Source organism: Fukomys damarensis, unplaced genomic scaffold (assembly GCF_012274545.1).
Source record: "Fukomys damarensis isolate Sample0158 unplaced genomic scaffold, DMR_v1.0_HiC HiC_scaffold_39, whole genome shotgun sequence".
Lineage (NCBI taxonomy): Eukaryota > Metazoa > Chordata > Mammalia > Rodentia > Bathyergidae > Fukomys > Fukomys damarensis.
Window position 1 is genome coordinate 42,982,687 of NW_022900951.1, and position 25,376 is coordinate 43,008,062.

The 25,376-nt window shown below is 46.0% G+C and overlaps 1 protein-coding gene across 4 annotated transcripts; it reads right to left on the reverse strand.

Annotated features, from left to right (window-relative positions):
* On the reverse strand, window positions 1-25,376 carry Gripap1 (GRIP1 associated protein 1). Of its 4 annotated transcripts, XM_010606340.1 has the most exons (26): window positions 25,317-25,376; window positions 23,187-23,253; window positions 22,980-23,041; window positions 21,667-21,693; window positions 20,773-20,880; window positions 15,787-15,937; window positions 14,919-15,103; window positions 14,702-14,749; window positions 14,041-14,072; window positions 13,904-13,951; window positions 13,675-13,774; window positions 12,228-12,305; window positions 11,938-12,030; window positions 11,134-11,268; window positions 9,716-9,811; window positions 9,302-9,514; window positions 9,055-9,168; window positions 7,751-7,828; window positions 7,552-7,647; window positions 7,381-7,437; window positions 7,173-7,272; window positions 5,379-5,509; window positions 2,537-2,659; window positions 2,327-2,420; window positions 1,362-1,516; window positions 1-554 (listed from the first exon to the last, which is right to left on the reverse strand). In XM_010606340.1, exons 1-26 carry the CDS (start codon window positions 25,356-25,358, stop codon window positions 462-464), a joined length of 2,526 nt encoding a protein of 841 aa, XP_010604642.1. In that variant the 5' UTR covers window positions 25,359-25,376; the 3' UTR covers window positions 1-461. The 4 variants fall into 4 exon arrangements, with proteins under 4 accessions (XP_010604642.1, XP_010604643.1, XP_010604640.1 ...); XM_010606341.1 differs by lacking the exon at window positions 11,938-12,030; XM_010606338.2 differs by lacking the exons at window positions 1-554; window positions 1,362-1,516 and having other exon boundaries at window positions 1,626-2,420.

Genomic DNA, 25,376 nt, shown 5'->3' on the forward strand with positions numbered 1-25,376 from the left:
GTGAGTGGGCCTGTCTGGCCAGATGGTATTTTGGCTGCACAGCTTTTACACAACGCACACATACATATGATGCTAGAACGCTGAACACAGACCATGCCCCCACCCAACATCCCCAATCCCAAATGCAGAGTAGCCAGGCTTCCAGACATAAATTAAAAACAAAACAAAAACAAAAACAAAAAAACAGTAGGTCTCTGGGAGAGAGCTCATGCAGAGGTGAAGGCAGAAGATCCCGGGAACCAGGGCTGAGAAGAGGGAGAAATCCCTGCCCGTTCGTTCCCTTTGGATGCCTACTCCCCAAAGGGCCTCTGTCCTAGGATGGGGCCACTGACACCAGCCACCAGGCCTTTTGCCCCTTTAATGTTTAGCCTCCCAAACTACTAGATTTTGGTGTCAGTCTGTTCTCCCACCACAGCCCAAGGGAATGGCATCAGGGATGGGGGGATGCCGCCTGTAGATCTTTATTTAGCTTCTCCTGGCTCTAGGTTAGGGTCAGGAGACCCCACGAACTCCTTGCTGAGCCGCACAATTTCCTGGGACAGAACTTCCATGTCCTAAGAAACAAACAAGCCATCAGGGACCAGAGTACGGAGCAGGGGCAGCTCCTTCACCAAACCCGTGTGCCACCTGTGATCTCCTTCTCAGCCCACTAGTCAATGCCCATGGGGGTCTGGCCTGGGACAGATAGGCACTCAGAGAAGCTCACAGATGCCCCAACAAAGGGCTGGGCACATGGAAGTTTCAAAGATGTATGGGAGTCTCTGGAGCTAAGGAGATGGGTTGGGTCACCTGTTAGGGCCACCCTTGCCACCTTCTTTTCTACTAAATGTGAGCTTGCTTCTCCAAGGCAGGAGCTGGGGCTGACTCCTTTATGACTCCCCAAAAAAGAGGAGAATTTGGGTGGCAGGGTGGGCAAACAGATGTGTGGGTAGACACATTAGGTCTAGGGCAGGCAAGTAGATGCATACATGAACTCTGCAGAGGAGAGAGGGAAGACAACCGGTAGGCAGACAGGGCGCAAGATGGGTGAATGAATGGTCAGACAAAGGATGACTACTGAGCAGCTAAGAGAGAATGGTAGATCAGGAAATGGGTGGAAGACCTGGGGGAGATGATTTGATTGGTATATAGGAGGGTGGGTAGATGGTTGGGTGATTTCGTGTATGAATTGATGACTGAATGGGTAAAAGGAAAAGGGAAGAGTGAAAAATCAAACTGATAAACTGACTAGAAGGGTAGTGGACAAACAGATGGTGGGATGACGGGGTGGACAAAGGTAGGTAGCTGGGGGACTGGCAGATGATCTATGGGCTGTGTGGCTTGGGGGAAGGTGGCTGCACGGACAGGTAGGCCACACTCGCCTTATGCAAGTGCATATTCTTGGTGAGCTGCTCCTCCAGCATGTTCTGCAGCTTCTTGTTCATCTCCCGAAGGTTCTCATCACCTGGCTTCACTAGGTCTCTCAGGACGCTGCCCAGCCCGCTGCGGTCTGTGTGGCCTGCTGCCACAGACACATCTGCAAGGGCCCAGGCTGAGCACCACCCCCTCGGCAGAGCCGGAGGAGAGATGGGCAGAGCCAGAGGAGAAAAGAGGAAAACAAAGAACAGGAGGGAGGGAAGGAGAGAAGCCATGTTATGTAGGGGGTGGAGGCTTCGACACGTGAAACCCAGTTCTATGCCTTACTAGTCATATGGTTCTGAGAAATAGTGACAATACCTAGCTCACAGGGCTGAAAAATGCATATGATTGCAGGCAAAGCACAGAGCACACAGTACATCCTCAGTACATGTCAGTGGATATTGCTCAGATTAATGAAGAAAAATCTGAGAGAGGAGAAGTTTTCAAAGAAAGGCACAAAAGAACAGGGAGGAGAGAGAAAAGGAAAGATAATGTGGAAGATGGGTAGGAGAGGAAGAGAGGGCCAAGGAAGACCCCAAAAGGGATAAAGATACAAGGAATAAAAATATACAGAGGGAGAACAATATAGCAAATGAGAGAGAATGAAAGAAGAGGCAGGAAAAAGAGACACAAGGAGAAGACAGCAGGAGGAAGGAAGAAGAAAGAAAGGAAAATGAGGAGGAGGAATAAAAGAGATAGAGAAGGCCAGGGAACCCACTAGAGAATGAAGAGTGGAGAGAGGAGAGAGCCACAGAGAGAAAGAGGAGGCGAGATAAAGACAGCACCCCTGCTCTTCCCTTCAGGACTGGTGGTCTTGTCAGTAGCCTTCCTGAGTTCCAAGAGGAGAAAAGCTGCAGTGCAGCAGTGTATAAGGGATAGGGTAGGTGAAGGCGGGAAGGGGGGTGAGGGCTGGGGCGGGGGCACTGACCAATGCGGCTGTCCATAACATAGGTCTCAATGATGGCGCTCTTCCGGCAAAGGTCCTCTGCCATGGAGGCGCTGCTCACCTCCAGGTGTTTTACCTGCAAGATGGCCCAGCCCACTTCAGGCCCTTCAACTGCGCATGTTTACCCATGAGGAGGGACCCAGCCAGACCCCCACCTCACTGCCCCCCAGATTACTGGACCCCAGAATGCACCTTCTCTTCCAGCATCCATTTCTCCTGCTGTGTCTCTGCCAGCCGCTGAAAGAGCTCAGCCACTTCCTCATCTGACAGCTCTGCTGGCCGAGGGGGCTGGGCCTGAGGGCTACTGGATAAGGACTGCAGAAAAGAGGAGAGAGGCCAACCCTGGCTTAGCACAGCCTGCCCCATGCAGGAAAAAGGGGCTGGAGGGAGGTAGGACCACCAGGGTCCTGTGGCTGGAGCTGGTGGTCAGTCCTGGCACCCTTAGAGACTCTGTGCTCCCCTTGGCCTAAAGTAGGGTAGATAGTAACTACATCAGAGCTTTAGTGACAGGATTAAGGAAGATCCATTAGCAAATGAGATCTAATTTCTAGCTGACAGGAAATGGAGGTAAGAGCAGAACAAGCAAAATGATACAACCAGAAGCCAGTAGAAAACTCTAGTAGAAAAACCTAAAAGGTTGGACGCTTCCTGTAGGTCAACTGAGCTGTTCTATTTTATAAGTTGGTGTAAGGAAAAAAGGGACCACACTGAAGAGACAGGGACAGAAAACAACCAGGTACAACAAGTTCTCTGAAACTGCATGTTGGTTTTCAGAAAATTAAAAATATTTTGCAAAAAATATTTTGGAGTTAGGGTAAAAGACATTTTTATATAAAAATTAAAACATAAAGGGCTGGGGATTTAGCTTAGTGGTGCCATTGCCTGCCTCGCAAATGCAAGGTCTTGAGTTCGAACCCTGTACAAAAAAAAACTTAAAAAAAAATTAAAACATAAAAAAATTGGAAGACATTTTGGGAACAATTAGAAAAATGTGATTAAGATCAAAGTATTAGATGAGATAAAAATTTGCCAAATTGAGAGATCAGATGAATAAAAACAGGTTATTCAATCTCATTTAGGTTTTCATTTTTTTGTGCTAGGATTACTCATTTATGTTTTAATAAGAGATATGTAAGGGTATTAACATGTTCATGTTGGGGTTGCAATTTGTGTGGCACATGCATGACTATTACACTGGGTGGCTTTTTATTAATTAGTAAAAAGACCAATAAAAGTGGGCCAGGAATTTAGCTCCATGGCACCACGCCTGCCTTGCAGGTGCAATGTCCTGAGTTCAATCCCCAGTACCACAAAAAAGAAAAAGAAAGAAAAAAGACCAATAAAAGCGATTACATCCATTTGTACCACCAGTGGTTCAAGCCAGTGGGAACATGTTAACTACAAATTTAACACTTTCCTTTGTTTACTCTTCTTTTTTTTTCTGGTACTGGGGATCAAACTGAGGACTTTGCACTTGCCAGGCAGGCACAGCGCTGCTGAGCTACATCTCAGGCTCCTTTGTTTACGTGTGTGTGTGTGTGTGTGTGTGTGTGTGTGTGTATGTGTGTGTGTGTGTATGTGTGTATGTGTGTGTGTGTGTGTGTGTGTTGCTGGGGATGGAACCCAGTATGCTTGCAAAGCAGGTGGCAGAACCACTGAGCTAAATCCCCAGGTCCCAGCTCTAAAATAATTCATCATTCATTCATTCATTTTTGTGGCACTGGGACTCAGGGCCAGGGCCTTTACCCTTAGCCACATCCCCAGCCCTTTCTATTTTTTTGAGACAGGTCTCATTAAGTCACTAAGTTACCCAGGCCAACATTGAACTTGGGATCCTTCTGCCTCAGCCTTGCAGTGGGCTGGAATTACAAGACTGTATCGCCACGTTTGGCTTTCATTTGATTTTTTTTGTTCTGAGGCACAGTCTTGTTATTTTTTTCAGGGTGGCCTCTAACCTGCAATCCTCCTGTCTTGGGCCACGGATGTAGCTCACTGTACAGTACCTGCCCGACAAGCACAAGGCCCTGAGTTCAATTCCCAGTACCCCCCCTGCCCCACAAAAAGCCAACAAACTTTTTGTCTCAACCTCTTGAGTACTGGCATTACAGGCATGTGCTACTGCACTTGGCTTGAACTAAGTATTCATAAAGGTGACTTCTGAATAGTGAGAATGTGATTTTTTTGGAATATTTAAGTTTTTTAAATCTTTACTTGTTTGTAGTTTAAAATTTTTTTCTGTAAGCTAGATGTGGTGGTGCATGCCTATAATTCTAAGAAACTGAGGCAGGAGAATCACGTTTGAGCCAGATTGAGTAACTTATGAACTTAGTAAGATCCTGTTTCAAAATAAAAAATAAAAAAGGGCTGGAGATGTAGCTCGCTGCAAGGCCCTGGGTTCAATTCCTATTACCAAAAATTAATTTTTGTCTATAATGTACAGATACTATGTATAGAATAATAAAAATGTTATTTCCAAATAAAAGTGGCTAGCAAGGAAGCTGTCATGACAAATGGCAATAATAATGAGTGATGAGGGTAAGCTGGAGAAAGGGACCTCCTACATGGATGGTGCACTTACTACAAGCCACATACTTGAAGGTGCCAGGAAAGGCAGAATGAGCCTGCAAACGATGAAACAAGGCCACAGAGAGAGAATGATTCACCATCCCCTATGTGACAATATGAAGCCAAGTGGATGGAGCTTGGGGAGAGGCTGACAAGAAAATGCTTCTGATGAGCGAGAGCTGCAGCTCAGTGGTAGAGTATATGCTAAGCATTCATGAGGCCCTAGGTTTAAAGCCTAGCACTAAGAGAAACAAAGGAAAGAAAATACTGTGCTAGGCTGGAGATTTAGTTCAGTGGCACCCCACCAGCCCTACAAGCGCAAGGTCCGGAGTTTGATCCGTGGTATGGGTGGGAGGGCGAGAGGGATACTTGTGCTAGGCTTGAGTAGATGTCTGCAACTGAGGGCAAGAGGAGGTGTCCCAGATTTGGAGTGGGAAAAGTAGGGCTAAACCCTCTTCCTGTACCTTACCCTGGCTGGAGCAGCTGAGCTCTCCTTCTCCCGTAAGATCTCCCGATAGCTGAAGGAGGAGATGCTACTGCTGTCCCCCGTCTGGGTCCGGCTTGGTGAATTCATCTCAGAGAGAACCAGCTCCTCAATGCCTGGGTAGTGGAGGGAAGAGAAACCTGACCCCAATCCCCCTGGGTCCCAAGGCAGAACTGGCAGGAAGAAGCAGAAATAGAATATCCGACATAAATGGAAAACAGAATATCCACCATAAATGGAAAGAGGCAAAGACACAGTCAGACATGGGGAAAGGCAGAAGTAGGTAGAAGGACAGAAATGGAAAAAGGAGCCTTGAAAGAGGGTGAAGAGGGAATACATGTGCCTCAAGTAAAATAAGCACTCAGGTCTGGATATGGGGAAAGGAAGATAGACAGTTGGAGGGGTCATGGGCAACACCCATGTGAAGAGAAAACTCCAGAGACAGGAAGCTAGGGCAGATGACAGAGACACTGGAAAAAGACATGGTCAGAGCAGAAGAGAGCAAAAAGATGGAGACAAACTTATAGCCTTGCATCTAGATCTCAGTTCCATCTAATGGACAAGGAGAATGTATGATACATGGTTCTAATCTATTCCATGCTTCTTGCATTATTATGTAATGAACACAGAAATAAAATTCCTGTTATAGAGAAGTTACTTCAGTAGACATAGTACTGCAGAAAGAAACCGAATTGAGAGGTATGGCCAGTTTTGCTATACAATGTTGCTCTTGCAGCTAGCTGCTTCTGCATATTAGGAAGGGGATGACACCACAAGGGTGGAGTTATGGCTGAGTGAAGTTCCACAGGTAGCCAGAGTTGGGGGACAAAGGAACAAGTTTTCTTTGAGTCTGTGACCTAGGAGATGCACCAGAGCCATCACTGGCATCTTACTTCTCTCAGCATATTTGCAGGCCACTCCAATCTAAATAAGGGAAGCAGCAACTTCGTGTGTGTGTGTGTGTGTGTGTGTGTGTGTGTGTGTGAACATCCGTCCTTTGCTTTAACTTGCAAAAGTACAATGGACTGAGTTTGCTGTATAATGAAAACAGCAGAGTCATTGCCTGCATGGAAGTCTGTCTCCCTAGCTCCACTGTGAGCTCCTGGAGGGCAGTGACTGAGGGGGTTTTGTAACAGGGACCCTGGACTTAAACATGGAGTTTATAGAATGAGAGAATAGACATGAAAGATTTAGAAACAAGTGAGATATAGGAGTGCGTATGTAGGTTTAGTGGGAGACAGAACACAGAATGAGAAAGCGGATAAAGACAGAAAGAGATAAAGGGAGAGAGGAAAAAGTAGGGAAGAGAAAAGGAGATAACTAAAGAAAGAAAGGGAGAACAAAGCAAAGAAAAAAGAAAACAGGGAGATTAAGGCAGATACACAGGAAGGAGAGGAAAAAAAATGAGACAGGCCAGAATAACAAAATGAGACAGAGGCAGAGACTGAAATAAGAGAAGAAACACAGCAAAAAGGAAATAGACACACAGAAAGAAAAAAAAATAGATTATGCAGAAAGAGAAACAAACCAGGGACTTAGCTCAATGGTGCCACCACCTGCCTCACAAGTGCAAGGTCCTGAGTTCAACTTCCGGTATTAAAAAAATAATTAAAAAAGAAAGAGAGAAACAGAGATGAGACAAGCAGAGAGCAGGTAACACACTTAGACTTGAAGAGGGACAAAGGAGGTTGAAAAGCAGGGCTGAAGGAGGTGGAAGAAGCCCTGTGGGACCCTGGCTGCCCTGCACCACAACCCACGCTGCCTGTCCTCACGCCTCACCTGAGCGGCTCTTGCTATTAGTGAGGATATCCTGCAGTCGCTCCTGCAGCTTGTCAGCCCGTTTCCGCTCTAGGTGCAACTGCCGCTTGAGATCCTTGAGCTGTGGAGAGACAGGGCAAAGTTAAGAGCCAAGGCCTCAGGAACCCACAGAGAAGGGAAGGGGTATAGGCAAGGAGGGGGCTGTTCTTGGACACCTTCTCATCCTTACCGCAGCACTGCCCTTCTTCTCCAGTATCCTCTGCCCATCCACTGTGTCCTTCACCTCCTGTGGGGTACAAAGGACATATGTGGCAGGTGCCAGAATGACTGCTAACAGAGCACTCCCTCCTTACCCCACCCACACCTAGGGGTATGCCGGGGCTACTGAGGGACTGCTCACCTGCTTCAGGCTGCTGATGGTCTTCAGATGGTCATCTCGCTCCTCTTGGGCCTGCTGGAGTTGATCCCGCACACTCTTTAGCTCCTCCTCCTTGCCCTGCCAAGCACAGAGCAGCTCAGGCCACAGCTTGGGAGGCCTCTGTGCTCCTGTGAGGGCCCACTGGTACCCAAAGAGAGGAACACTATCACAGGACAGACACCTTCAGCTCAGCAGCATGCTGTTCCCGGCGTTGCTTAAGGGTTTCCTCTTGTTCTTGCTGTTGTTGCTGCAAGGATTCCTATAAGACAGGTCCCAGGGTTGGCCACACCCCCCTGAAGACATCATACCCAGTTAAGGGTGTGAGGGTCTACAGCAGGGCCCTTTCGGTACACAGAAAAGAACTTGCAGGAAACACTACATGCTCTTAGGCAGAAATACACACGTAAACATACCATTCATATGGGAGATCTAGATTTATAATTACATTTTCTTTTATTTAACAAAACATAACACTACATGCCAAAAATGTTCTCTAAGGGTTTTATACATATTAACTAATCTTCTATAATACAGACTGTAGCCATTCTTTTTATTTATTTTTCTTGCTGCTGTGGATTCAACTCAAGGCCCCATGCATTCTAAGCACACACTCTACAAGTGAGGTGTGTCCCCATCCCCTATTGTTTTTCCTTTTCTACCAAATATGAAAACTGGTCACAGAGAGGTCAGAGGTCAGATAACTTGCTCAAGTCTATGCAGCTAGGAAGTAGCCTAACCAGGATTTAAATCCAGACAAACAACTGGCTCCAGTCTGTGTCATTCACTGCTACATGACATTTCCTTTTATGTATTGTCATGGGTTTTCCAGAAAACGGTAATATCCTTTTTTTTAAAATCTTGACTTTTTTTTTTTGTACCAGGGATTGAACACAGGAACTTTTACTTGCAAGGCAGGTGGCGGCACCATTGAGCTAAATCCCAGGCCCCAAACCTTTTGTTCCTTTTTTTTTTCTTTGCAGCACTGGAGATCCAACTCAGGACTCAGCTCTAGTGAGGCAGGCAGCAACACCATTGAGCTAAATCCCCAGCCCCCCTTTCTTTGGTTTTTTGAGACAGAGTCTTGCTATGTAGTTCAGGTTGGCCTTGAGCTCACTATGTTGCCCAGGGTGGCCTCGAACTCTCAGTGATCCTATCTCACTCAGCTCCCCAAATGCTGGGATTACAGGCGTGCACCATCACACCTGGCTTGAAAATGGTAATATCCTGCTCAAATAAAATCAGTGTATCACAACTTACTGATAGAAGTACAGCTCCAGAAAGAAGAGGTGTCTTTTCAAACCTGCACAAAGGCAGAGGGCCCTGCACACCTGATGTTCTGCACTACCTGCTGGCTGTCCCCTAGCCCCTTCCAGAAGGCTGCCCAAGTCCAAGACATCTCAGAAAGTTCCAGGCCTGACCATCTCTGCTCCCATGGTTTGGCATGGATGCCACATAAACAACTCTGCACCTCACCAGGCACCTCACCTCAGCTTCCTTTAAGCGCCGCTCAAACCAGCCCTTGGCTCCATCCATGGAATGTACCTGAGCTTCAAGTTCTTCCACTGTCTGCTGGAGATTCTCCAGCTCCCGTGTCCGGGCCTGGAGGGGACATACAACCATGGGCCAGGCAGGCTGAGGAGGGGACATCTCACACATACCATCCATTGGTCCATCTGCAATGCTGTGGTCCCAGGTTTGGGAGGAGAAAGGGATTTGCCATCTACCCACCCACCTTCTCTTCCCGGATCTGCCCACGGAGCTCCTCCTCCTGCCGTTTCTTGTCCTCATGCAGCTCTCGGAGCTCACGCTCATAGCGGGCGCGCACCCCTAGCACCTCCTTCTCATGCCGGAGTCGGACTGCGCCCAGCTCTTCCTTGTGCTGAGACTTCTCCTGCAGTGTCTCCATTGCTAGCTCATCTAGCAAGGCCTTCCGCTTCTCAGCACTCTGGGGTCCAGGAGGGTAGTAGTCAACCTCCTCTCTAACACCAAAAAGGCCCACCACCTTGTCCCTATGCCCAAGGAACCAGCAAGACTCCACTTTCTCCAGCCCTATGGTCACTTTCCTCCCCTTCCCATTCCCACACCATATCACCTCCCCTGAGACCACTGGACTGGGTCAGTCCCCCTTCCCTCCCCATGGCCTCACCTTCCGAGCCTCTTGGAGTTCCTGGGTCAACTGCTCCTTCTCCTGCCCTGTTTCTTGAAGTTGTTCCAGAAGCCGACTATTGGCTCGTAGTGACTCCTAATGCCAGAACAAACAGAATGAGTTTGATAAAGAGCTCCAGTAAATGAGAACGCTTCTGGTAGACCACTTCCCTTCCCCCGGCAATATATTATGATCTCAATCTCTGGATGGGAATGGCAGAGACTGTTAGTTGCTTCCCAGTACTCATTATTCCCTATTTCCTTACCAAAATAATTTTTTTTGAGACAGGGTCTTGATATGTAGTTCAGGCTGGCCTTGGACTCACTATGTAGCCCAGGCTGGCCTCGAACTCATGGCAATCCTCCTGCCTCAGCCTCCCGATTACAGGCATGCGCCATCACACCCATCTTACCAATAGAATTTGTAGTTAGGGTTCCTCCTTAAGTGTAGCTGTGTGTGATTAATTTCTGTATGGGGAACTGGTGGCGTAACTTATCTTATTCTCTTAAAGGAAAGGGGCATGCTTCTCCCTGACCCCTTTTCTTGTTCCTTCTAGATGGAATACAAATGTGATGGTAGAGCAGCTTGAGCAACCATCCTGGATACCAAGATATAAGTCTTATGTTGAAAGTGGCTGAACAGTGATGAAGAGAGAACCTGGGTCACTGGTGATTAGATAATCATCATTCTATCCCTGAGCAATATACCTGGAGTTTTATATGAGAGAGAATTAAATCTCTAGCTTACTTAATCCACTGTTATTCTACTTTTTACAGGTTGAGCATCCCTGACCTGAAATTCTGCAATCTGAAGCCTGTAACTTTAGTGCACCTACATAGTGCGACAGTGGAAAATTAAAGACTTATTGTGATAGTTCATAGTTAAAACACAGGTACATTTAGGGAAGCAGAGGCAGGAAGATCCCAAGCTAGAGCTCAACTTAAGCAACTTAGGGAGACTCTGTCTCAAAATTCAAAAGGCAGCAATGCACTAGGGATTAGCTTAATGTGAAGGCTCTGGTACTGTAAAAAATTCCTAGTACTGCAAAAATATAAATAAAATATCTTCAGGCTATGTGTGTATATGAAACAAAGAATTTCATGTTTAGACTTTGGTCTTACCCACGATATCTCATTAAGTGTATCAAATATTCAAAAATCTGAAACACTTCTGGTCCCAAGCATTTTGGATAAAGGATACTCAACCAGTAGATGGAATATCAACAAATGTTCTAACTGAAGAGGCTCAAGTTTCAGGGAAGTGAAATAACTTGTCCCGGGATATATATGTACTAATAAGAATTAGGGGCCAGGCCGGCATCTAGGTCCTCCTAACTAGTCTTCCCACTGAACAACACAGGGATGCCACTGAGCCAGTGCTAGGGAACCTGTGAGATAGAGCAGGGTCAGAGGTGTCACCTGGAGCTGGGAATTGAGGTCATCTTTCTGTCCCATAAGATCTTCGTACTCAGCCTGCCGTTGCTGTAACTCAGCTGTTAGCCCAGTGGTCTGTTCCCGGAGGACATTCAGTTCCTGTGTCTTTGCTGTTTGGATCTGCAGAAGGTGATAGTGATGGAAAACGGAATGTAAAGGGCCCTAGGGCCCAGGCAACAGGGCATAGACTCCCAGTTCCCAGGAGACCAGTGTGAAGAAAGGTAGGAAGACAGAAAAATAGTGAGGGAAATGAATAAATATGGTATATTCGTGCAACACAATTCTATAGTGATAAAAGAGCAGACCCATGCTATATGTGGATAAACTTCACAGATACAATGGTGTTAAAAAGAAGCCAGGGACAGAGAGCATATATGAAGCTTAAGAACAAGCAAATCAAATCTATGTTGTTAAAGGTCAGATTAACAGTTACTTCTGGGAAGTACTGGCTGGAAGGGGTAAGGTGACCTTTTGGGGTACTAAAAATGCTGTATATGTTGATCTGGAAGTCAGCGACATAGAAATAGAGATAGGGAGATGGATGGATACATAAAACTCACTAAGTATTCAATTAAGATTACATATGCACTTTACTGGAGAAAAACTAGATTTGTAGAGAAGCAGGGATGAATGGCCAGAAGCAAGGTGGCTGGAAGCCAAGGAAGAAGAACAAAAACAGAGGCCAAAGAACAGCATGGAGTCCAGGTCACCCTGTCTGGGTGTGAACCACAAAGAAGAGGAAGACAAGGGAATGAGAAGGGTCAACAAGGGCTCCCAGGTGTCCTGTACCTGCTCCAGGGCAGCCAGGCTAGTCCTCAAGGCATTATTCTCAGCCAATAGCCCTTCCACTTGTTCCTGCGCATCTGCACTCTGGATAGACACCTGGCCCCACCCCCACAACAGGTGAGAGTGGGTCCAGAACAGGGGGACAGGACCTACTTACAGCCAAGAAAGAAAAGAGACAGAGGCACAGAACAGGACTAGGAAAAGTAAGACCACTGAGGCCCTGCTGAGTAGTACCCATGCAGGTGGTCCCCAACCTCAACCTCAGCTTCCTGAGACCAACCAGTACAATATACCTGATCTTGTAGGGCTCGCAAAGTGGCTGCATGCTCCAGGCGCTCCCCCTGCCGTTGATCTCTGAGCTCTGCCAAACTCTGTAAGGACCAGGGAGTCAAGAGAGTTCATTTGAGACCTCAGCCACCCCCTAGAGTGCACAGAACCATACAGACTACCTCTCTGACAGCTTTAACAGTATGTCCTCAGCACCTGTGAGTCTTGGACTAGCCATCAGAGACCTCAGGTACACCCAGACTCCAAGTCCTTACCCACAGGAGCCTCAGACACACTTGTCCCTGTCCCAGTCTCCAAGCATCTCAGACATACCTAAACTCCTTGGGGGCTCAAACTCCCTTATCCCCCACCCAAAAGAGGGCTTACACTTACCGAGATTCTAGCTCAAGAGCCCTAGGATTCTTAGACATACCCAGTCCCCAGAGACCTCAGCTGTGGTCAGCACCCAGGTAGTACTACAGCTTTACCCAGACTCAACCTCAACCACCAGGGGTTGCAAGCGCACTCTATCCCCATTTCCTGAGCTCCCAAGAGTCTTAGATCCACACAAACTCTTAGTCTAGGCCCTAGTAGTTGCAAACTCATACAACTTCCTAGTTTCCAGCTCCTAGGTAAGTCTCAGAATGAAACACCCCACTTATCATTCTGATCCCGTCACTGGGGCTCCTCAGGCCCAGCTCAATACCAGCTCATAGAGGTTTCAGTTTTACCCAGACTCCTGTCCCAGGCCCCATGTTTGCAGTTTCTAAGGGGCCTTACACCCATACACTACCATATTCTCCATTACAAGGGACCTCAGATTCATCTTTTCTAGGGGGAAATGTAAATGCTTTAAAGTCACCCAGCCCCTGACACTGAGGAGCCTCAGACCTATATAGACTTGCTCTACCTTCACAATGACCAGCTTTCTCTTCACTGTCCCCGGGTGTCTCAGGATGACCTAGAGCCCACACAATCCTGCTTTCTATATCTCAGGCCCAAACAAGTCCCCCTGAGGGTCTCAAATGCACCCCACTTTCAGCCCTGACTGTTTCACCTTTCAATGTCTTTTATCTACAGATTTCCCATGTCCTTGGCTCCTGTGAGTGTCAAATTTACAACCCTTACATGCCTCAACAACACTCAGCCCAGAGAGCTGATATTCACCCCAATTGCTAGTCTCAGTACCTAGTAGAAGTTTAACATTGATACAAACTTGAAACTTGTATCAATCTCCCAAATTCTCAGCCACAGGATGTTTGACCCATACAGATTTCTATCCCAACTCCTAGAGCTCTCAGAGCTTCTGAATTCCCATTTTCCTAGATTCTGGAGGGTCTAGACCCATCCAGTCCCTATATTTCCACCACAGGACATCTCAGACTCTCTAGTCGGCCTCCATGGACATCAGATCTCCCCAGACTGCCAGCCCCATCCCTACCCTGGGGATCTTGGGACCTAGCCCAAGCTCACTTGATTGGCAGCCTCAAGTTCCTGCTGTAACTTCTGGGTGCGAGCCAACTGGGCTTTGAGATCTGCTTCCTTCCGCTGTTGCAACTCCTCAATCTTGTTCCTGGGAGTGACAGGGACAGGGCGCACAGGGCATGTCTTAGTCTCAGGGGCTCAGTCCCTGTAGTCTTCAGGTAATTCTGCTGGGCACAGTCTCATCTTGTACACTAGTGCCTCCAACATAGGCAGTTACCTGCTGTCATTAAATAGTGTCTCCTTTTCTGACTGCAGACGGCAAAAACTGGACATGGAAAGACAGACACAGGTGGATCAGATCCACAGGTCAATTTCCTTCTAGGCCCCCAAACCCCCTAGAAAAAAGAAATGTACCTTTCTTGTTTCTTTTTCAGTTTCTCAGACAGCTGGAAGGATAAGGAAGGAAGGGGTACAGAAAAAATATTAACAATGATCATAGTATTAAGATAAAAATTAACTTAATATTCACAAATACTTCTGAGTTTTCCCTGGAAGACAAGACTTACATATGTTATATGTGGAATCTTCAAAATGGCCCTGAAAAGTGAGTACTACCGGTTTTATCAAAAAGGAAACCGAGTCTCAGAAGGATGAAGTAATTTGGTTGCCCAGCTGGCCAGGAGCAATAGCATTATCTCCACCTAGATTCCAAAAGTGAGCCATTTATACCCCCAAAATGTGGCTAATGGCCACTTCATAGAATGGCTGGCTAGGCTGGAAGGCCTAGATGGCAGGATTCTGACTGCCCTTCCCATCACTGCATCTCCAAATTCAAGAGCCAGGAGTCTGTAAATGCTTGCTTGCATGAATGAATGAATGGGCTAAGCTGGGAGAAGACAGAAGGGCTAGAGTCTGCCTTACACAAGGTAAAGTGGGACTATATTAGCCTATTCCATATTGAAAGCAATTCTGAGATGTAATTGTGAGTCTTTCCACTTCATACATGATGAAACTGAGGCCCTGAAGAGGCACAACACCCCTCTGTTCTGTCAAGAAAAAAAATAGGCAGCCCCACCTTAGCAAGTTCCTCCTGCAGCCTGGATGTTTCAGCCTGCTTTGAGCTCTGCAGGGGAAGATGATGCAGGGGCCTGTGGTTAGCAAGGACCCACCTCCCTCATCCCTTTCTTCAGCCCACAAGATGGTGATATCACAGTCATCTTCATGGGACCACAGGCAGAGCCAGGGCATCTGCCTGCCTCCCAGCATCCCAGCCTCAATAGACCCAAGTTTACCTCCAAGCCTTGCAGCTGCTCCCAGAGCAATCTCTTTTCCTCTTTCTCCATTTCCCATTTCAGCTCTACTTCTGCCAATGGCATGGGGGTCAGGACAGTGGGGGCCAGGTTCCCTGCATGGTCCCCTTGGCCCCCACTGACAATTGAGGACTTCACAGCCTCTTTCCCATAGCGCTCCTGCAGGGCTGGTGAATAGAACAAGAATCAATGATAGATGAGGCACTTGCTTAAGTCCCTGGACATGCCTCAGGGGAGGAACTAGCCTTTGACCTGCCAGGTCTCCTGTCCCAAATCCTACCCATGCCTTTCACAAATTTAAACCTTATCAACCTCTGAGATCTTGTCTACCATGTTCCACCTCCTACTTATAGCTGAACCCCTTCTAAATAGCCTTCCAACTCCCACCCACATTTTACCAAGTTTTCCACAAAAAAAGGTCCAGCTGCTTATAAAGGTCCACACATCAGGACCTTCCCACACTCTACCAAGCTGTCTTTCAGCTTTCATCCCAGACCCCACTTACAATCTGGGTAAGAATCTTCCCACCGCTCCTTCATTCACTATCTCCATTTAGAGAATATGTCCTTTACAACAATCATGCCACTGCTCTCTAGTATATGCTAAGTACCAAGCCACAAACTGCAGAATAATATACCTTTTTTCTCTACTACCATCTTTCAGGTGCAGACATTGCTGTATACTTTATATATGGAAGGAGAGGTTGGCTCAGAGAGGAAAAATGGTTTCTCCAAGGCCACATACTGGTTCATGGCAAGCCTCATTCTAAAGCCACTCTGAAGCCCTTTTCCTTCTACTGAGAGGACAACAAACATTCCATCCTCTATTCAAGCCCTGAAATCCCATGCACCTGCCACATTCTTCTGTAAGGCCATGTTCTCTGCTTGCAGTCTCAATAGCTCTCCATCCACATGGGGGCCAGCTTGGATGGCCCCTGCTCCAGCAGCTCCTTCCTTCAGTTGCTGGTTTTCCTGCTCCAGCTGCTCCATCTGGTTGCAGAGCTAAGCAGAGAGAGGTAGCAGAGCAACAGTGAATTAGAACAATGCTTGCTTAAATACTCAGCACCTGGCCATGCAGTTTATAATTAATTTAATTACTATAAGGACCCTATGACTTTACAGATAAGGATACCGAGGCACAGAGATGCTAAACAACTTCAAATTCATACATCTAAGTGGCAGAGTTCAAAAGGATGAGAACAATTTCCCCCCTGCCTGCTCCAGACCTCTCAGATGCAATCCCAGACCTGACATCTCAGGAAGTTGTCAGCACTATGGAGAACCCTACTGTCCTATAGTCTGTATGCAGCTCCTCCTCAGCACAGGTGCCACAGACAACTTTCAAGGCATTTTTAGGCCCAGCACTGCTTTGCCTGCCCTTGGCCTTGCAATGCAAATAAAACTAAGCCAGCCTCCTGCTTACCTTCTGATCAAATATAGTTCACACAGCATTCCTAAAATAATCTCTTGTCCCCAAATTCAGACAAGAATACTGATGTCTACACAGAACTTTTATTGCGTGGGATACTTTCTTTTTTTTTTCTTTTTTTTTTTTTGCCTGGGATATTTTCTACTCAAAACATTATTTCTAATCTGGGATGGTGGACACCTACAATCCCAGCATTTGGAAGGTTGAGGCAGGGGGATCATCATGAATTTGAGGCCAGCCTGGGGTACATAGTGAGTTCAAGGCCAGTCAAAACTACAGAGCAATAGCCTGTCTCAAAAAGAACCAACCAATCAACCATCCAACCTTATTTCTTTTTTTTGGGGGGGGTGGTACCAGGGATCAAACTCTGGCCCTTGGGCTTGCGAGATAGGTGGCAGGACCACTGAGCCAAATCCCTGGCCCCATTACACTTTTATTTGCTTTCCTAGCTTTTTTTTTTTGTACCAGGGATAGAACTTGGGTCCCTGCACTTGCAAGGCAGGCGGCAGAACCAAGGAGCTAAATCCCCAGCCCCCAACCTTATTTCTTTCATCCAGTTCTTCACATGACTGGCATCTTCTTTGCATCTTTTAGTGTTTATTTATTTATTTTTTGCAGCCAGGGTCTCACTATGTAATTCAGGCTGGCCTTGAACTCACTAGGTAGCCCAGGCTGGCCTCAAACTCCTTGCAATCCTGCTTCAGTCTTCTAAGTGCTGGGATTATAGGCATGCGTCAACATGCCCAGTTGATGTAGCTCAGAGGTAGAGTGCTTGCCTAGAATGTGCAAAGTTCTGGGTTCCAGCTCAACCAAAAAAAGTAGTAGCATTACTCAATATATAAATTCTATCATTCTATAATCTATAATCTATATTCTAGCATTATATTCATATCTTTCTTTTTACCATTAAGTTTACTGGTACATTTTAGGTATACAATAGTTACATTCATCATTGGGATCTTGTACCTTTACATGATGTATCTTGGTTCTTATTTTTTACCCATTCCCCTACCCTCCCTTCACCCTTCCCTATTGACAAAGACTTTGTTTCCATGTTTTTCCTTTCTCGTATTTTTTTCTTTTCCCTTCTTTCCTTTTCCCTACCCCTCCCACTTCCTACTCCTTTAGACATTTTCTTCCTATTTCACCATATTGTTCATATCTTTCTTACCAAGCATTAATCACATCTTTTATTTTATCATGCAAAGCCACAAGCGCAAATTCTGAAACAAGGCTGCCTGCATGTGAGTTTCTACTGTGCCATTTACTGTCCAGATGATCTTGGGAAAATCTGCTTAAATCTCCCTAGGACTTAAGTTTTCTTCATTCGTTACACAGGAATGCTAAAAATGTAACACAGACTTGTTGCAAAGATTAAATGAATAATGTAAAGCACTTCAAACAGGAACTGGTACAGGAAATGCCACATAAATGTCCATTGTCACTACTGTTATTTGCTACTTTAATTTGTTTTGTTTTTGTGGTACTGGGGATCGAACTCAGGCCCTTGTGCTTGCAAGGAAGGCAGCAGAACCACTGAGCCAAATCCCCAGACCAAAAATCTTTTTTTTTTTTTTTTGGTACTGGGGATTGAACTCAGGCCCTTGTGCTTGCAAGGAAGGCAGCAGAACCCCTGAGCCAAATCCCCAGACCAAAAATCTTTTTTTTTTTTTTTTTGGTACTGGGGATTGAACTCAGGCCCTTGTGCTTGCGAGGCAGGCAGCAGAACCACTAAGCTAAATCACTGGCTGCTGCTTTATTTTGAGACAAGGTTTCACTAACTTGCCCAGGCTGTCCTTGATCTCATAATTCTCCCACCTCAGCCTGCCAAGCAGCTGACATTACAAGCATGCACCACACGCCTGGTTTATTATTTACTACATTATATCCTTTTCCCCCATCCCACCTATAGAATGTTGCCTGATAACTGGAGACTATTCTGTGCTGCTTACAACTGTTTTTCTAGAACACAGGGCACAGAGCAGATGCTCAGTAACTATTTGCTGAGGGAGCAATTGAGCTCAAATATCTTGGCAAAAAAGAGTGGAAGCAGGCTTTTACTCCAGGTCTCCCTGTGAGTACTACCATTGCTTGGGATGAGTTAGAACAGGATTATGTAGTCTCTACCTCTGGTCAAGTGCCTGGCCCGGGGTGATGCAGGGAAACTTGAGCTGGTTTTATCAAAGAATGCCTTCCCCGCCTCATCCAAGAAAGAACCACTACACCATGGAAAATGGAGGCAAGAAGCAGTGAGAAGTAAGGCACTGAGGCCAATGGTTATGTGAGTGCCAGGACTCCGAACTGGGGTGAGGAAGCCCACTAGAGGGTATTGTTTAAAGCAGTGTAAGGTTATGGGTCAGAAAACCTTTGTGGATTGGATCAATAGAGAAAACTAGAAGTGGGAAGACCACAAATAAGACTGAAAATTAAGCAGGAGTGAGGGTATGGCAGGCTGAGACAGGCCAGGACCAGAGGATAGATTTTTCTGTTGTTGCAGATGGTAATCGATCACAGAATCTTGCATAGGCTAAGCATGTACTCTACCACTAAACTACAACCCCAGCCCTTTCTGAACGTTTTTGGGGGAGAGGGGTTTGAGACAGGGTCTCACTATATAGTTCAGGCTGGCCTTGAACTCACTATGTAGTCAAGACTGGCCTTGAACTTGTGGTGATCTTCCTAACTTAGCCTCCTGAGTGCTGAAATTATAGGTGTGCGCCACTATGCCAGCATCTTTCTGAACTTTTAAAAAATTTGATAGCCACAGGCTATGGATGTAACTCAGTGGTAGACCACATGTCTGATATGTACAAGGCCCTGGGTTTAATCCAAACACTGAAAAAATGTCAAAAAATATTTTAGTGGGAAAAGTTGGATGTAGTGGTGCATGCCTATAGACTTAGCTACTTTGGAAATTGAAAATGAGAAGTTCATTTGAGCACATTAGTTTGATACCAGCCTGGGTAATACAGCAAGACCCCAGATCAAAAAAGAAATAAATATTTTATACAGAAAATTAAGCCGGCGTGGTGGTGCACATCTATAATTCCAGCACTTGGGAAGATGAGTCAGGCAGATCACTGTGAGTTCAAGGCCACCTTAGTCTACACAGTGAGTTCAAGACCATCCTGAGCTACATAGTGAGACACTGTCTCAAACCCCCCCTAAAAGAAAATTAATTAGTAAAAGGAAAATAGCAGTAGCTAATACTTCCCTATCTAATACTACATGCAAGGCTGATATAAGTGACTACCCATTTAATCCTCATAAAAGCCCATGAAGCAGGTGCTATTATCATTATCATTTTCATTTTATGATTTTTTTTGAGACAGGATCTTGCTATATAGTTCAGGCTGGCCTTGAATTCACTATGTAGCCTAGACTATCCTCGAACTCATGGCAATCCTGCCTCAGCCTCCCAAGTGCTGGGATTACAGGTGAGCACCACCACAACTAGCTATCATTTCCATTTTGGGACCAAAAAACAGGCAAGTTAAGTGACTTGCTCAAGGTTATAGTTAATAAAAGGTACAGCCACCAAGATTTTAATCTAGACCGTCTAACTGCAGAGTCCCTGCTCAGAACTACTGCATGCTAAACCACCTCTCCTGGTATCGCACCTGTTTTACAATTGTCTTATTGTGTTTTTTTAAGGTCTTATGTATTTTATTCTTAGGTCTAGCCTTTGAAATATCATTTTTGTAGCCAGAGGAATTTTTTCCCCTTAAAACACATTAGAAACTTATTAACCATGGATCAAGAAAATAGATAAAAGAACAAAAAGATGCTTCCAACTGCTCAGTAGGTTTAGAAAGAGCCAGAACACTAAAATCCAGGATGAATTTTTTTTGTACTGGGGATCGATAGGATGAATTATCTGGAAGAAGGAGAACCCTAGGTTCATAGAAAATAAAGGGAAGAAAGAGAAAAGGGAAGAGGCTTAAACATTCTTCCATCCCATATTAAGTGTAAGTACTTTTCCTAAAACACAAGGCCTTGGGGCTCCATAGCACCAGCCCCAAATTATACATATGGAAATTTGAAAGTCTAAAGAAAAGGAATGCTCTAGCTAGGAACCAGCCAACCTCAAGGATTAAAATCTTCTAATCCCACCACAGTGAATAGTCCCATTTGTCAATCACTGTCCACTAGCAGCAGGCCAGGACATGTTTCAGCACCACGGACAGTGTCACAGAGCCAGACCCTGTCCATCCTAGCTGCTGTCGTCAGCTTCAGCCTAGATCAGTGATGGCGAGCCTTTCAGAGCTTTCAATGATACAAACAGCCCGCTGAAGCACATGTGCCATTGGTATGCCCCTACAGGCCTAGATACTCCCAACCCCACACACATATGAAAGCACCATTCCTCCATTCCCGCTCCTCCCTCATCTATCCCAGACACCAGCACCTTGCTGAACTCGGCCATAAGTGTGCTGTTCTGCAAACGGAAGTCTTCTTCCTGGCTGTGCAGCTTTGCCTGAAGCATCTCATTTTCACTCAGCAGTACCTCAACTTCCTATAGTGGCAGACATGGGTTAGGACTCCAACAGAAGTAGCAAAGATAAGTTGGGGGGAGGTAAGACAAAGAAAGAGAGGGAGAAAATGATACAAGGAGGAGAGAGCACAGAGTACAGAAAATAAAGCATACAGAGAGAGGAAACACACCAGAAGGGATAAAATGAGACAGAGAAGGAAAGGCAGAAATAAGGGGAAGTAGAAAGTGTAGAGGGGGACATAGAGAGGAGGGGAAAGATGAGAAGATAATCATAGGCAAGAGGTAGAGAGAGACGGGGAATGGGAGCAAGATGGGGAAGGGCAGCACCAAGAGGGAAGAAGGAAAAAAAACATAGGAAGACAAGAACAGAGAAAAATCAACAAAGAAAGAATAGAACAGATAGAAGAGAAGGAGTCAGGAAAAGAAATGAGTCAGGAAGAGATAGAGGAATAAGGGAAAGAGAAACAAGGAATTGGAGAATGAAAGAAACAAAATACAGAAAACAAAAATGATGACAGAGATAGGAACAGGTTGGGAAGAGACAAAGAAAAGGTTAGGGAGAGAAGTCAAAGAACAGGAAGACAGAGACAAGGACAGAGTCTCAGAGAAGGATAAAGAGAGACAAAGGGAGAAAGATACACAGAGAGGCAAGAGTACTAGACTACACAGGAAGACAAAGACACAGAAACACATGGCAATGAAGAAGTCATAATGCAAAGGCACACCACAAAGAAAGGCCAATACAAGGAGCCCCAACCATAGAAATATCCCCAAGAAGACATATTTACCCACCATGGCCCTCCTTACCTGAGCTTTCTTGCTCTTGCTCAGCGCCTAAAGGGAGGGGCGGGAAGAGAGCTAATGTAAACAGAGATGGACTCTCGAAGTAGGGTATGGAGACAATTGTGGTAATTGCTAAGGAAAGACAATGATGACAAAAGTATAATGGGAGCATCTGCAACTTGAATACTTCCATGACAATTTGGAGCACAGGAATGATGGAATGAGTAAGTGAATGAATGAGAAACCTGCCTTAACTTCACAGCACACAGAAATTATCCTTTCCTCTATTCTCTTAAGGCTTCAGGGAGGCGATCTTAGTGTTTAACCTTTTATAGGCTGAATCTCCAAACCCCCAAAATTGTGGCCTCATTGTTACATCTATCCAAACACAACTAATCCCGCACAACATAGAAACTGCTGGTCACCTGCTAGGCAGCCAAGGACATAGCCAGGTTTGTGGAATCAACAACTTCATAAAGAGATGCCCTGCTTCCTGACTGCCAGATTTTCTGCCTTCTCTATTCCTATCTATCTAGCAGATACCACACTGTGATACATATGGGAACAAAGCAGTAAAGATAGAGACAAAGGAGGGCTGGGGATTTAAAGATAGAGACAAAGGAGGACCTTGAATGTCTTGAGGGGCCATAATAGATTACATTTTTCTAATCTTTGGAGGAACTGAGACAATTTCGTCTCATTTTAACAAAAGGACCAGAAAAGGGATGGAAGGTTAAAGCACATGGCAGGAGTGTTATTTGAGGATGAGAGGCAGATGATGCAAGTCAGATTTACTGAAAGATTTGACTATTTAATTAAAAGTCAGTATACGACAATGAGTAATTGAAATTAGAATGAATTAAAGATAAATTAAAATGAATAAAGTTGCCAGGCATGGTGGTGCATGTCAGTAATCCCAACACTTGGGAGGCTAAGGCAGGAGGATTGCCAGGGGTTTTGAGGCCAGCTTGGGCTACATAGTGTGTTCAAGGCCAGCCTGAACTACATAATGAGGCCTGTCTCAAAAATAGATAATAAAATAAAATAAAGCAGAATTAGGTAAAATTAACAAAATAAGAGACTATAAGAACTGCCCCCACCAAGGCAGGGCATCACTATGTAGTTCAGGCTTGCCTTGAACTCACTTTGATCCTCCTCCTCCTGAATGATAGAATTACAGGTGTGCACCATAACACCAGGCCAAGAACTCTTTAAATGACTCCATGAAAATAGCATGTAACATTAAGTCCGGTCACTGAAGGTGCTCACTGAATAATAAAAGTCAGACAAGTAGAGGGGATCAAGGAGCAGGTGGATGGGTGAGTGAAGGAAGGTACCTTCTGAGCTTTACTGAACTCCTTATCCAGGTAGGCGACCTTCTGTCGAAGACTGGCAAGTTCTAGTGTGGGAAAAGCAAGTAATCTCAGCCTCAGGCAGTGGCAAGGAACTGAAGGGTCTTCCTGCCAGGACTCTGAGGTAAAACCTTGGCCTCTGTTCCCCAAACCCACTCCCATATAAAGAGACACCCCCCTCCCTCGGCTCACCAACTCCATTCTTGCGTAGTTCATCTGAAAGCTGGTAGTTGTTTGTCCGGAGTTCCAGAAGCTGAGCCTTTGGGGGAAGCAGAGAACGGAAGAGAATTGGTCAGAAAAGCACTCCTATGCTCAACCATGAGGGTACCAAGTCTCTAAGGCCTATGGACTGGATGGGCACCCTCCATGCGTCTTCTCAGGCACTCCTTATCACCTGTGCATACTACATCCTAAATGAGCTGCCAGGACCCAAGCCCTTGGCCCACCTTCTCCAGCTCTATTTATAACTCTGGGCAGCCTCACCACTTCATTTCCCCACTTTCCAATCTACTCTGCACTCAAGCCATCAGGCCATGGCAGAGCACTGACTCAGTTGTTCACATACATTCCATAACTCTCCTTACCCACATGAAGTTCCTCTGCCTCATCCTGGCTGACCTCTTCACACACTGAACACTGTCCTAACAAGACTAGAAGTCCCTCAAGGCATGGAACAGAAGACTGCCTTCCTACCTCCCAAGGGAAGAGGAACAGGGGGGAGAGAGAAATAAGGAATTTGAGAATAAAAGAAACAAAACACAGAAAACAAAAATGATGACAGAGATAGGAATAGGTTGGGGAGAGACAAAGAGAAGGCTAGGGAGAGAAGTCAAAAAAAGAACAGGAAGACAGAGACAGGGACAGAGACTCAAAGAAGGATAAAGAGAGATAAAGGGAGAAAGATATTCTCCCCAACTTCCATTGTATCAGGATGCCTCTTAGAGCTCTGTTACTCTCACAATTCACAAAACATGTCTAGACACACTTCAAGAATCAAGGGACAGTGAAATATGGGCCATTCCAAACAGCACACTTCTCTCTGCTAGTCCAGGAGAGCCCCAAAGCTAGTTTATCTTAGACCCACTCACTGTCACCTACCTCACCAGGACCTTTTTTCCCTCTCAAAGCACTAGCCTCCACTCTTCTCCCTTGGGTAGTCTGCTCAAGGTCTTGCCCCTGTCCTCCACAGGACCCAATGACTGGTCTAAGTCCTGGTCCAACTGGAACACCCTTTCCCCTACCCCGTGAAATCCTTCCCTAAAAGAACCCAGTGGTTTTCCCTCACACGTAACCCAGTAGAATCAATCTTTCTTACTCAAGCCCCCACTCCACCAAGATCTCACCAGTCATGATCCAATGGAATGACCCTACACACTTCAGGGTCTCTCAAGTGAAAGGCCTTGCATGGGCCACCTTGATTACTCCTACTTAACATCCCGGCATAACATCCCCATTCATGACCCAATGATCTCAGTTCCTCCCTTCCACCCCTGGGACTCAGTGTTTCTCCCTTTCAAAGTCTCCCCCCAGAGAGGAACTCTCAAGAAAGTCCCACTCATGATACAATGCTATATTTCACACAGTCTGAGAGTCCCCAACAAAGGAATCAAGTGGCCAGAGTATCTCCCAAAGTCCAGTGATTTCCCTTCCATGCAGCCCTAAGATATCACTTTTACTTCCTTTGGTCCTCCCCACAATAGAGAGTAATGGTATCACCCATTCAGGGCCTTCTTGGCCTAATGGAATCAACCCTAATTATCCAATGGTACCGCCCCCTCTTAGGATCCCCTACCACCAGTGGCACAGGCTCTCCACCTCCCTTGAACACATCCAGGGGCCTTTCCCCAATTTCTTGGCATAATGGTGCCTCTCATAAACATCCCACCTCCCACTGGATAATGGTATTGTCCTCTCAAAGGCTCCCCCCCACCATGACGCAAACTCCCGCTTCCTTCTCCAGACAAAATGGTTTCGCCCTGTCAGGATCTCCTTCCTTCAGAGCCCAACGTTATCATCACCCATTGATGGTATACCCCCACACACAAGCCGAAAGGTCTCGTCCCCTCAGGGCTGAGTAAAATATCGCCTACTTAAGGACGCTCTCCCCGCCTACAAAGTAAACAGAATCCAACCTTCAGACCACATATACTATATCAGAGACCAGTAGTCTCGCCACTGTGAACCTCAGTTTCCATTCTCTAAACCAGCCCTTCAGACTCAAGGTCCACCCCAACCAACTTCTTCTCAGAGAAAGTGGTATGACTTCTCCCTATCCCACTCCCAGTTGCCTAGCGCGGTGCTCTACCCCAAGGTAAGCAGCACCTGCATCCGCTGAAACTCCTCTTCAGACAGAGCTTGCGCCATGTTCCTCCCCCCTCCCCC

Coding starts and splice junctions, on each gene's coding strand:
- Gripap1 (XM_010606338.2), bottom strand. CDS start 25,358: ATGGCGCAAGCTCTGTCTGAAGAGGAGTTTCAGCGGATGCAG. Junction 20,881..21,666: donor GCAAGAGCAAGAAAGCTCAG/GTAAGGAGGGCC, acceptor CTGCCACTATAG/GAAGTTGAGGTACTGCTGAG. Junction 13,775..13,903: donor ACACTATTTAATGACAGCAG/GTAACTGCCTAT, acceptor TGTCACTCCCAG/GAACAAGATTGAGGAGTTGC.